Raw genomic sequence first — 12,009 nt, 5'->3', positions numbered from 1 at the left:
GGACTCTAGAATCTTACCAAACCACCACTCTTTCTGGTGTTGGTGTTGTCAAAAGTTGTGGACAGATCTTTGATGGTACGGGGCTGTTTTGAAGATGATCCATCTTTTGCCTCTTCTGACATGTAGAAGCCTATCAAGTTCTCAAAAACATTGCGCCTCCCTCTGAAACTTTCTTCCTTCCTCAATTTATTCCATTTGTTATTGTAGCCAGATGCCAATTTCTCACTGAGAATCATTCCTCAACAGTTCCATTGAATGACTTTGTCTCGTGGTAAATGCATGATCAGCTTTGCTCAAATTATGCTAGATCTGCCTCAGTGAAAATGCTTACTGTCGAACAGCCTGCTAATGGGTTTTAAATCTGTTGAGTAGCTACTTCAACCTGCTAGCAGGCTACTTCAGATGATGAGAAAATTGACTGAACATAAAACAATAGAAAAAGGATCTGTAAAACTGCAGTCAAAACACTTACATTGCTGGCAATATTAGTGGAAGCTTTGGCAGCTTTGATTGGAATGGCATCAGCACGAAGATCATATCCCTTCTTCTTTGCCTCTTCCATGCTTTGTTTGTACATTTTCTGTCAAGGAATATAAATTAACACGACATGTTTGCATGGGAATGAACTAAAGTGATTAAGACACAATTGATAAGGTGCTATCTAAATAATTCAACATATACATTTACATATCAGTACAAAATATAAATATGCTGTACTTCATAATCAATTACACGTTCTGTCCTAACAATTCCATAGGATCACAGGCACTCGAACCATACATGAAAACCATCTGTGCTGACCAATATTTAATAGTCTCTTACCTCTTCTTTTGGAAGTAACTGTGTAGTTTCTGATCTGTCAGCAAGATTCCTTCAGCACATACATTTTCTCCTCCCTTTCAGCATTTAGACATAAATATATGTCGAAATTTAAAATTTCAGCAGAATGCTGCCATTTATGACACCTTGGTCTGTCCTCGAATTTCCACCAACTATTCACCTTCTTATTGCATTTACCTGACTGCAAAAGTTAGTTGCCGCACTTATCCTTTTACCTCTTTCCCTTCCACCATCTAGGCGACCCAGAGTTCGTCCAAATGAAGCAACAGTTCACTTGCACTTTTCCAATCAGGTGGCCTGCATTTGTTGCTCATGATGTGGTCTCCACTACTTTGGTAAAACCTGACACAGATTGGTCGATCACTTAACTGAGCATTGGTGCTGATTCTACTGCACTAATTGCTTCTTCAACCGCGCTACCTCAATATATTAAAAATGTTAAGTGAAATATCGAAAAATGCATCTAATCTTTTTGACAAACGGTTCAGTGCAATGTCACACACTATTAATGTTGGGGCCATATCTCAAGTATCCATCTCAATGAGCAGAGAGCTGCTGCACTCACACCTTCCCTAACTGTTAGTTTTGGACTTAGATGGGCAACATTTACAATAATATCTTTATTCATAAAGTTAGGATGTGATTGATGGAGACCTGCCAAGCATTGAGTCTTCTGGTCTTAACTCTAATAATGCCTTGCCAGCTGGTTAGGCCAGGACACCAGAATTACAGGTTATCAAAACGTTAAAGATTTTGGAATATTTGAGATGGTTGCAGATGCTGACCAACCTTGAAAATATTTCAAATACTAATTAAAAGAATTAATTAGGAATGTTTAAAAACTGGTGAAATTTAGAAACAAGGAACTAAATGAAAAAACTTCAAAAAGTTAAATATAATTAAGTTTACATCTAAGTGACCTCAAATAATTTGTAAAAATATGAAATTATTCCTTAAAGTAGTCATTGAAATGAGTGGAGTATCTCAGCCAGTGTTAACAATTGAGCACTCAGATTTCCCAACATTAATCTGGAAAACTTCAGGAAGTCAATGCTTTCTCATTGGACTCCATAGCAAGTTCAGCTTCTGATCAGAGCTCGAGTAAGTCTAATGGAAATATTTCTGAGAGATTAGGATTTCAACCCCCTATGAATGAGTAGGCCCTAAGAAATTGTTGCTATCAACATGCACAAAAACATGAACTGGACTAATAGACTCTCACATTCCAAGATTACAACAACGTAGTCTTGATTTTCTCCATAAGGGTGGGATATATGCTACCAATAGTAGGGCCCAGGGAAGAAAAACACAATGTTGGAGAAACAGCAGGTCAAACAATATACTTTATACAGCAAAAATAAAGATACATAATCAATGTTTCGGACTCGAGCCTTTCATCAATTTTAAAAAAAAATTTCATTCTTGCATCTTTCATTTAATACTTTTAATTGTGTTATCAACTTTCACATTCTCTTCATGGCACAATGTAGTTTGCAATTCTTTGCTACATTGCAATTTTCATTCAAATATTTCCATGGAAAGCAATTTAATCTGATTTATTTTACATACCTGACTAATGTTGTACTGGTTCATTTTAGCTAGAGTGATTTCTGGTGTGTCTGGCATTACATGTATCTGAACCTTGTCCTTTTCCCAATCTTCCTTGTACAAGTTCTAAAAGGTTATAGGTCGATGATTAATAAAACATTCTTTGAATTGGAGAAATTAATATAGCATCTTCAAAATCATGACATGTTTCTTACCATATCCATGATTTTGGCATTTGCCTTTGCCAACTCAATGGGCATAGAGTGAGTATCAATGGTAAATTTGAATGTCTCTGGGTGCTGACGATATCTTTTCTCACACAGAATATTTGAGGCATGCTTATTCTTTTCATTCTCCAGTGAACCAATGGGGATCCAACCCAAACCTTTCATATATTCTGTATACTCTGACTTGTAAAGGTTCTGAAATAACAAGCACAAAGATTAAATACCAAAATACATTTTCAATAACAGAATTTAAACTAAATAAACTACAGCAGAAGCCAATTCTATTTAGAATTTTCTGGACAAGAGATGTCTTGACTGTGTCATGCTTTTAATTTTGGTCTTCCTGAGCCACACAAATTAAATGCACATGAAAGTGTGGTGGTTATTTCACTCTGTTGATGGAAGGTCTCCCAAGGTGGGAAAAGAGAATTGTTCTCCAATCCTCCTGAAATCTATGGAAAATATCTGGCTCTAGTATGATGATGTGGAAGAGCATCAAAATAATCCTAAAGTCAGACTCGTTCCATTCTCAATGTTAGCCATGAACTGTACTGGGTTTAATAGAGCAAACCTACATGCTAACTGGGATTTCCACTTAACCAGATATCCATGACAATTTATCATTCCAGACTAGCTCCCACCCTCAATGGCAAGTCCTTGTGCAGACAAATGCTATCTCTGAGGGAGTCAAAACAGGGATTATTCTCAAAAGAATAGAGGAAAAACACTGACAACCTCTTCATTAAACGAGCTATCAAACTTAACAATCACCTCAGATTTGCCAATACCTTCTGACATTCAAAAGCCATAATGAGAACATTCATTTATTTTTAAAACTGAAAGAAACAAAACATTTAAATGAATGTAATAATTCATAAAACATGGAAATAAGTTTAAATAATTTGTAATAAATAATTGGATGAACTAAAAGTCATCATTGTATCTTGCAGCTGTTCCAAATAAATGGCTCTTATTTTCCTATAGAAGGTATAACCTGTGCCATGTTGGAGAGTTAAGTCTCCTGTTTAATTGCAAGGGAGCATATTCTTGAAAAATATTTATTAATGAATTAAGCAGAGAATGGTTGGAAATTACATGAGAAACTTAACATTTGTCCACATATAGACAAACAGTCCTGAAATGAGGAAAATAAGGAAACAATGTAAATGTAAATCTATTTAAAGGCAAACAATGAGAAACTGGAGGATCTCAATGAGCCAGGCAGGATCAATGGGGAGAAATTGTCAGTGAACATTTGAGATCCTTTATCCAGTTACTCATGACACAAACCACCACTTACTATTGCACTGAAGTGGCGACCTACATCATGTTCTCAAGTTATGTTACCTGAACTTAAATCTTCCAACACAAGGACAAGATGCAATTAGAGATGAGAACTTTTCCAATAGCTGTAAACTCTCCACTCTGATCTTTCCTGTTCTGTTCCTTTCTGCCTTAATTATCTGAATTACCGAGAAGCTGGACGCAACAAAGAGTCATGTATATATTTTCATTGTCCTCCGAAGAGTAATTTTCACATCTGCATTTTCAAGATTGATACAAGATATAGAATTATTGCAGTTTATAAATGCACACTGTGCTTTACTTTACAAACTTACATCATTCTGTATGTTCATCATGTTTTTGGCTAGTGCCAAGTTCATTGAGTCAGGAGGGATAACATAATGATGGATCCGCTTTCTGTAGTCAATGTCACTGACTGCTGCTTGAGACAGTTTAGCTGCTGCAATGCTGACCATGTCCACTGGTGTGTTGTACTTGGTCTTGCACTTTTCATAGTCCTTCTTGTACTCGCGATCTGACTGTAGTTTGGCAACATTCATAAAATGGACAAGCTTGGGATCATCTTGCAAGCTGCGGAAACCAATGTGCTTTCCCTTTCCTTTTTCATAGGCTTGTTTGTACTTGTACTGCCAGAAAGAAACAGGAATGCTGTTAATGGAGGGAAGTGAAACACTGAGTTTGGCAAAGTTTTTGTTGTATTTGATGGCATTTTAGTATTAACAGTGTTCTGGATTCAGACACAATTGATGACACAAAGACATAGAAGAGCAAGTTGCAAGGATGCCATAAGGGGACTACAATGGGAAAAGATTAAGTTTAGAGATTGGGCAAAGATCTGGAAATAGTGTACAAGATGGAAAAAATGTGAAGCTGTCCATTTTAACAAGAAAAAGAGTAAGGAAGCACATCTTCAAAACTATTATAGATTGAAATGATCAGGTACAGAGGGATTTATTCTTGTATATGAAACATAACAGGTCAATATGTAGATACAGTAAATAATCAGGAAAACTAACAATTTATTTATTGTTGTGGAATTTGAATAAGTAAGGAGGTTATGCTAGAGTTTTATGAGGTATTGGTGAAAACACATCTGGAGCACAACATATTGTATTGGGTATCTTTTGTTTAAAAAAAAAATCACTGGAAATATTTCAGGGAAAATTTACTGAACCGACACTTGGAATGGGTAGGTTATCTTACAAGAAAAGATTGTACAGACTAATCTTACATCTGTTAAAAAATTAGAACAATGAGAAAGAACAATTGAAACATTCAAGTTCCTGGATATTTTTATATGAAGAGTGTAGAGAAGGTGTTTCTTCTTTCGGGAGAATGAGGGATCGCTCTTTAAAATAAGAGAGTGTCCATTTAGGACAAAGATGAGCCAAAGTAAAAATTACCTTGGAGTCAAGAGACTCTGGAACTAACTCTCTTCTTCAAAGGAGAGTAGCAGCAGACTTTGAATATTTTTAATCAGAGGTAGGTATATACTCAATAAGCAAGTGAATGAAAGGTTATATTGACTAGAAAGGAATGTGGAGATGGGGTTATGTTCATATCAACTGTGATATATTAAATTGCAGAGAAGGTTTAAGGATCTGAGTTGCTCATTTTTTTTCTCTTGATAGAGGAGCTCATAATTTTTTTCTGGCATGAAACTGAAATTGTTCAATTACAAGTTTAATCAGAGTAAATTAGGAATTTTGATTCCAAATGTTTTAAAAAGTACAATTTACACCCGCAAGCAACATACATCTATAATGCCAATATGAAATAATATATTGAAATAAAGCATTTTCATGGGCTCGATGATGAAACTGAAAACCATGCCTGCCTCAGTGCAAATAATTGATACATTATTTCTGGTAACTAGTTGGATTATTAAGAAATATTTACATCACTGGCTATGTCCCTTGAAGCTTTTGCGGCCTTTATTGAAATGGCATCAGGCTTAAGGTGATATCCTTTCTTCTTTGATTTCTCCCAGCCAGATCTGTATAATTTCTAGAACATAAAACAGAGTTAGAATTTTAGCACCAGGTAATTCATTTACCAGCCACTGAATTGCATGAGATTGTTTTCCTACAGCATTTTATGACTGAGAATTTAATTTTGAGATACAGCACTATAACAGATGCTTCAGCCCAAGAGCCTGTGCAGCAGAAATATAGGCATATGACCAATTAACCCACTAATCCTCTATGATTTTGGTGGGAGGAAACCAGAGCACCTGGAGGAAACCCATGAGGACATGCAGAGGAAGTCCAAACTCTTTAAAGACAGCAATGGATTTGAACATGGGTCACCAGCGCTCTAATGGTACTGCACTAATTGCTTCTTCAACCACGCTACCTCAATATATTAAAAATGTTAAGTGAAATATCGAAAAATGCATCTAATCTTTTTGACAAACGGTTCAGTGCAATGTCACACAATATTAATGTTGGGGCCATATCTTAAGTATCCATCTCAATGAGCAGAGAGCTGCCACACTCACACCTACCCTAACTGTTAATTTTGGACTAAGATGGGCAACATTTACAATAATATCTTTATTCATAAAGTTAGGATGTGATTGATGGAGACCTGCCAAGCATTGAGTCTTCTGGTCTTAACTCTAATAATGCCTTGCCAGCTGGTTAGGCCAGGACACCAGAATTACAGGTTATCAAAACGTTAAAGATTTTGGAATATTTGAGATGGTTGCAGATGCTGACCAACCTTGAAAATATTTCAAATACTAATTAAAAGAATTAATTAGGAATGTTTAAAAACTGGTGAAATTTAGAAACAAGGAACTAAATGAAAAAACTTCAAAAAGTTAAATATAATTAAGTTTACATCTAAGTGACCTCAAATAATTTGTAAAAATATGAAATTATTCCTTAAAGTAGTCATTGAAATGAGTGGAGTATCTCAGCCAGTGTTAACAATTGAGCACTCAGATTTCCCAACATTAATCTGGAAAACTTCAGGAAGTCAATGCTTTCTCATTGGACTCCATAGCAAGTTCAGCTTCTGATCAGAGCTCGAGTAAGTCTAATGGAAATATTTCTGAGAGATTAGGATTTCAACCCCCTATGAATGAGTAGGCCCTAAGAAATTGTTGCTATCAACATGCACAAAAACATGAACTGGACTAATAGACTCTCACATTCCAAGATTACAACAACGTAGTCTTGATTTTCTCCATAAGGGTGGGATATATGCTACCAATAGTAGGGCCCAGGGAAGAAAAACACAATGTTGGAGAAACAGCAGGTCAAACAATATACTTTATACAGCAAAAATAAAGATACATAATCAATGTTTCGGACTCGAGCCTTTCATCAATTTTAAAAAAAAATTTCATTCTTGCATCTTTCATTTAATACTTTTAATTGTGTTATCAACTTTCACATTCTCTTCATGGCACAATGTAGTTTGCAATTCTTTGCTACATTGCAATTTTCATTCAAATATTTCCATGGAAAGCAATTTAATCTGATTTATTTTACATACCTGACTAATGTTGTACTGGTTCATTTTAGCTAGAGTGATTTCTGGTGTGTCTGGCATTACATGTATCTGAACCTTGTCCTTTTCCCAATCTTCCTTGTACAAGTTCTAAAAGGTTATAGGTCGATGATTAATAAAACATTCTTTGAATTGGAGAAATTAATATAGCATCTTCAAAATCATGACATGTTTCTTACCATATCCATGATTTTGGCATTTGCCTTTGCCAATTCAATGGGCATAGAGTGAGTATCAATGGTAAATTTGAATGTCTCTGGGTGCTGACGATATCTTTTCTCACACAGAATATTTGAGGCATGCTTATTCTTTTCATTCTCCAGTGAACCAATGGGGATCCAACCCAAACCTTTCATATATTCTGTATACTCTGACTTGTAAAGGTTCTGAAATAACAAGCACAAAGATTAAATACCAAAATACATTTTCAATAACAGAATTTAAACTAAATAAACTACAGCAGAAGCCAATTCTATTTAGAATTTTCTGGACAAGAGATGTCTTGACTGTGTCATGCTTTTAATTTTGGTCTTCCTGAGCCACACAAATTAAATGCACATGAAAGTGTGGTGGTTATTTCACTCTGTTGATGGAAGGTCTCCCAAGGTGGGAAAAGAGAATTGTTCTCCAATCCTCCTGAAATCTATGGAAAATATCTGGCTCTAGTATGATGATGTGGAAGAGCATCAAAATAATCCTAAAGTCAGACTCGTTCCATTCTCAATGTTAGCCATGAACTGTACTGGGTTTAATAGAGCAAACCTACATGCTAACTGGGATTTCCACTTAACCAGATATCCATGACAATTTATCATTCCAGACTAGCTCCCACCCTCAATGGCAAGTCCTTGTGCAGACAAATGCTATCTCTGAGGGAGTCAAAACAGGGATTATTCTCAAAAGAATAGAGGAAAAACACTGACAACCTCTTCATTAAACGAGCTATCAAACTTAACAATCACCTCAGATTTGCCAATACCTTCTGACATTCAAAAGCCATAATGAGAACATTCATTTATTTTTAAAACTGAAAGAAACAAAACATTTAAATGAATGTAATAATTCATAAAACATGGAAATAAGTTTAAATAATTTGTAATAAATAATTGGATGAACTAAAAGTCATCATTGTATCTTGCAGCTGTTCCAAATAAATGGCTCTTATTTTCCTATACAAGGTATAACCTGTGCCATGTTGGAGAGTTAAGTCTCCTGTTTAATTGCAAGGGAGCATATTCTTGAAAAATATTTATTAATGAATTAAGCAGAGAATGGTTGGAAATTACATGAGAAACTTAACATTTGTCCACATATAGACAAACAGCCCTGAAATGAGGAAAATAAGGAAACAATGTAAATGTAAATCTATTTAAAGGCAAACAATGAGAAACTGGAGGATCTCAATGAGCCAGGCAGGATCCATGGGGAGAAATTGTCAGTGAACATTTGAGATCCTTTATCCAGTTACTCATGACACAAACCACCACTTACTATTGCACTGAAGTGGCGACCTACATCATGTTCTCAAGTTATGTTACCTGAACTTAAATCTTCCAACACAAGGACAAGATGCAATTAGAGATGAGAACTTTTCCAATAGCTGTAAACTCTCCACTCTGATCTTTCCTGTTCTGTTCCTTTCTGCCTTAATTATCTGAATTACCGAGAAGCTGGACGCAACAAAGAGTCATGTATATATTTTCATTGTCCTCCGAAGAGTAATTTTCACATCTGCATTTTCAAGATTGATACAAGATATAGAATTATTGCAGTTTATAAATGCACACTGTGCTTTACTTTACAAACTTACATCATTCTGTATGTTCATCATGTTTTTGGCTAGTGCCAAGTTCATTGAGTCAGGAGGGATAACATAATGATGGATCCGCTTTCTGTAGTCAATGTCACTGACTGCTGCTTGAGACAGTTTAGCTGCTGCAATGCTGACCATGTCCACTGGTGTGTTGTACTTGGTCTTGCACTTTTCATAGTCCTTCTTGTACTCGCGATCTGATTGTAGTTTGGCAACATTCATAAAATGGACAAGCTTGGGATCATCTTGCAAGCTGCGGAAACCAATGTGCTTTCCCTTTCCTTTTTCATAGGCTTGTTTGTACTTGTACTGCCAGAAAGAAACAGGAATGCTGATAATGGAGGGAAGTCAAACACTGAGTTTGGCAAAGTTTTTGTTGTATTTGATGGCATTTTAGTATTAACAGTGTTCTGGATTCAGACACAATTGATGACACAAAGACATAGAAGAGCAAGTTGCAAGGATGCCATAAGGGGACTACAATGGGAAAAGATTAAGTTTAGAGATTGGGCAAAGATCTGGAAATAGTGTACAAGATGGAAAAAATGTGAAGCTGTCCATTTTAACAAGAAAAAGAGTAAGGAAGCACATCTTCAAAACTATCATAGATTGAAATGATCAGGTACAGAGGGATTTATTCTTGTACATGAAACATAACAGGTCAATATGTAGATACAGTAAATAATCAGGAAAACTAACAATTTATTTATTGTTGTGGAATTTGAATAAGTAAGGAGGTTATGCTAGAGTTTTATGAGGTATTGGTGAAAACACATCTGGAGCACAACATATTGTATTGGGTATCTTTTGTTTAAAAAAAAATCACTGGAAATATTTCAGGGAAAATTTACTAAACCGACACTTGGAATGGGTAGGTTATCTTACAAGAAAAGTTTGTACAGACTAATCTTACATCTGTTAAAATTTAGAACAATGAAACACTGTAATATTCCTGGGGATCTTTATAGGGAGAGTGCAGAGAGGGTGTTTCCTTTTTTGGGAGAATGAGGGATCGTTCTTTAAAATAAGAGAGTGTCCATTTAGGACGAAGATGAGCCAAAGTAAAAATTGCCTTGGAGTCGAGAGTCTCTAGAACAAACTCTCTTCCTCAGAGGAGAGTAGCAGCAGACTTTGAATATTTTTAATCAGAGGTAGGTATATACTCGATAAGCAAGTGAATGAAAGGTTATATTGACTAGAAAGGAATGTGGAGATGGGGTTATATTCATATAAAATTGCAGAGAAGGTTTAAGGATCCGAGTTGCCCATTTTTTTCCCTTGATGTACAAGTTCATAATTTAGACCGGCATGAGACTGACATTGTTCAATTACAAGTTTAATCAGAGTAAATTAGGAATTTTGATTTCAAATATTTTTAAAAATACAATTTACAGTTATAACAAAATAAAATGCCTAAAGTGAATGTTCATAAATCAAGAATGAAATGGGAACTTGATTTAAATAGAAAGATAGATGGAAGTATTTGGAAAAACTTGTGTAAAGATAGTATGACTAAGGATATAAATCTAAGATATAGATTGGTACAATATTTTTTTTTACATTAATTGTATTTAACTCCTCAAAAATGAAAGAAATTTGAATTAATTTCTTCACAATTCTGTTTTAGATGTGGACAAGAAATAGGTACTTTTTTCATTTTACTTGGACTTGCTTTAAGGTTAAGAACTTTTGGTCACAAGTTAAATGATTTTTGGAGTGAGTATTAAAAGTAAGTTTACCGTTTGATCCAATGTTATTTTTATTAGGAGACTTTAAGTCTATTGCTTTAGGGTTGAAACTGACTATGTACCAAATTGAATTTTTACGTTTGGCTTTGGCTGTTGCTAAAAAAATGTATGGCTATTACATGGTAATCTGATTTAGTTTTAAAAATGCAAAGGTGGGATACTGAAATGAAATCCTGTATTCCTTTAGAAAAGATAACATATAATTTGAGGGATTAATATCATTTCTTTGTAAAAATGGAGCCCATATGTAAAAACTTTGGTATTAAAATTTGATCTCCCGATCTGCTCCGGTGAGTGTCTCGGTCTCTGCAGCTAAAAAGTTGATTATGACTGTTTTTAGTAATGATCTCCTTCTTTCTTTTTTTGTAGGTGGGTAGGGGAGGAGGGAGGGTGTTAGTGGGGTGGACGAGGGAGGTTGGGGATTCATTTAATTATATAATGTTTGTATCAATATATTATAACTAATGTCATATGTTTTAAAATTGTAAATGAGATTAGAAAGAAAGTACAATTTACACCAGTAAGCAACATACATCTATAATGCTATGTACAATATATGAAATATATTGAAATAAAGCATTTTCATGGGCTCGATGATGAAACTGAAAACCATGCCTGCCTCAGTGCAAATGATTGATACATTATTTCTGGTAACTAGTTGGATTATTAAGAAATATTTACATCACTGGCTATGTCCCTTGAAGCTTTTGCGGCCTTTATTGAAATGGCATCAGGCTTAAGGTGATATCCTTTCTTCTTTGATTTCTCCCAGCCAGATCTGTATAATTTCTAGAACATAAAACAGAGTTAGAATTTTAGCACCAGGTAATTCATTTACCAGCCACTGAATTGCATGAGATTGTTTTCCTACAGCATTTTATGACTGAGAATTTAATTTTGAGATACAGCACTATAACAGATGCTTCAGCCCAAGAGCCTGTGCAGCAGAAATATAGGCATATGACCAATTAACCCACTAATCCTGTATGTTTTTGGTGGGAGGAAACCC

The 12,009-nt window shown here is 35.2% G+C and overlaps 1 protein-coding gene across 19 annotated transcripts in view; it reads right to left on the bottom strand.

Moving 5' to 3' along the window:
• neb (nebulin) overlaps positions 1 to 12,009 on the bottom strand; it is a 324,022-nt gene that overhangs the window by 218,967 nt on the left and 93,046 nt on the right. For all 19 annotated transcript variants that reach the window (XM_069934922.1, XM_069934926.1, XM_069934925.1 and 16 more), the window contains 9 exons: positions 11,682 to 11,789; positions 9,250 to 9,561; positions 7,619 to 7,825; positions 7,425 to 7,529; positions 5,820 to 5,927; positions 4,235 to 4,546; positions 2,604 to 2,810; positions 2,410 to 2,514; positions 473 to 580 (listed from right to left, as the gene is read on the bottom strand). In XM_069934922.1, the coding sequence (XP_069791023.1) occupies positions 473 to 580; positions 2,410 to 2,514; positions 2,604 to 2,810; positions 4,235 to 4,546; positions 5,820 to 5,927; positions 7,425 to 7,529; positions 7,619 to 7,825; positions 9,250 to 9,561; positions 11,682 to 11,789 (1,572 nt within the window). The remainder of the gene's footprint in view (positions 1 to 472; positions 581 to 2,409; positions 2,515 to 2,603; positions 2,811 to 4,234; positions 4,547 to 5,819; positions 5,928 to 7,424; positions 7,530 to 7,618; positions 7,826 to 9,249; positions 9,562 to 11,681; positions 11,790 to 12,009) is intronic.

Source organism: Narcine bancroftii, chromosome 4 (genome assembly GCF_036971445.1).
Source record: "Narcine bancroftii isolate sNarBan1 chromosome 4, sNarBan1.hap1, whole genome shotgun sequence".
Classification (NCBI taxonomy): domain Eukaryota; kingdom Metazoa; phylum Chordata; class Chondrichthyes; order Torpediniformes; family Narcinidae; genus Narcine; species Narcine bancroftii.
The sequence above is the reverse complement of the archived record's forward strand: the minus strand, read 5'-3'. Positions and strand labels throughout refer to the sequence as shown.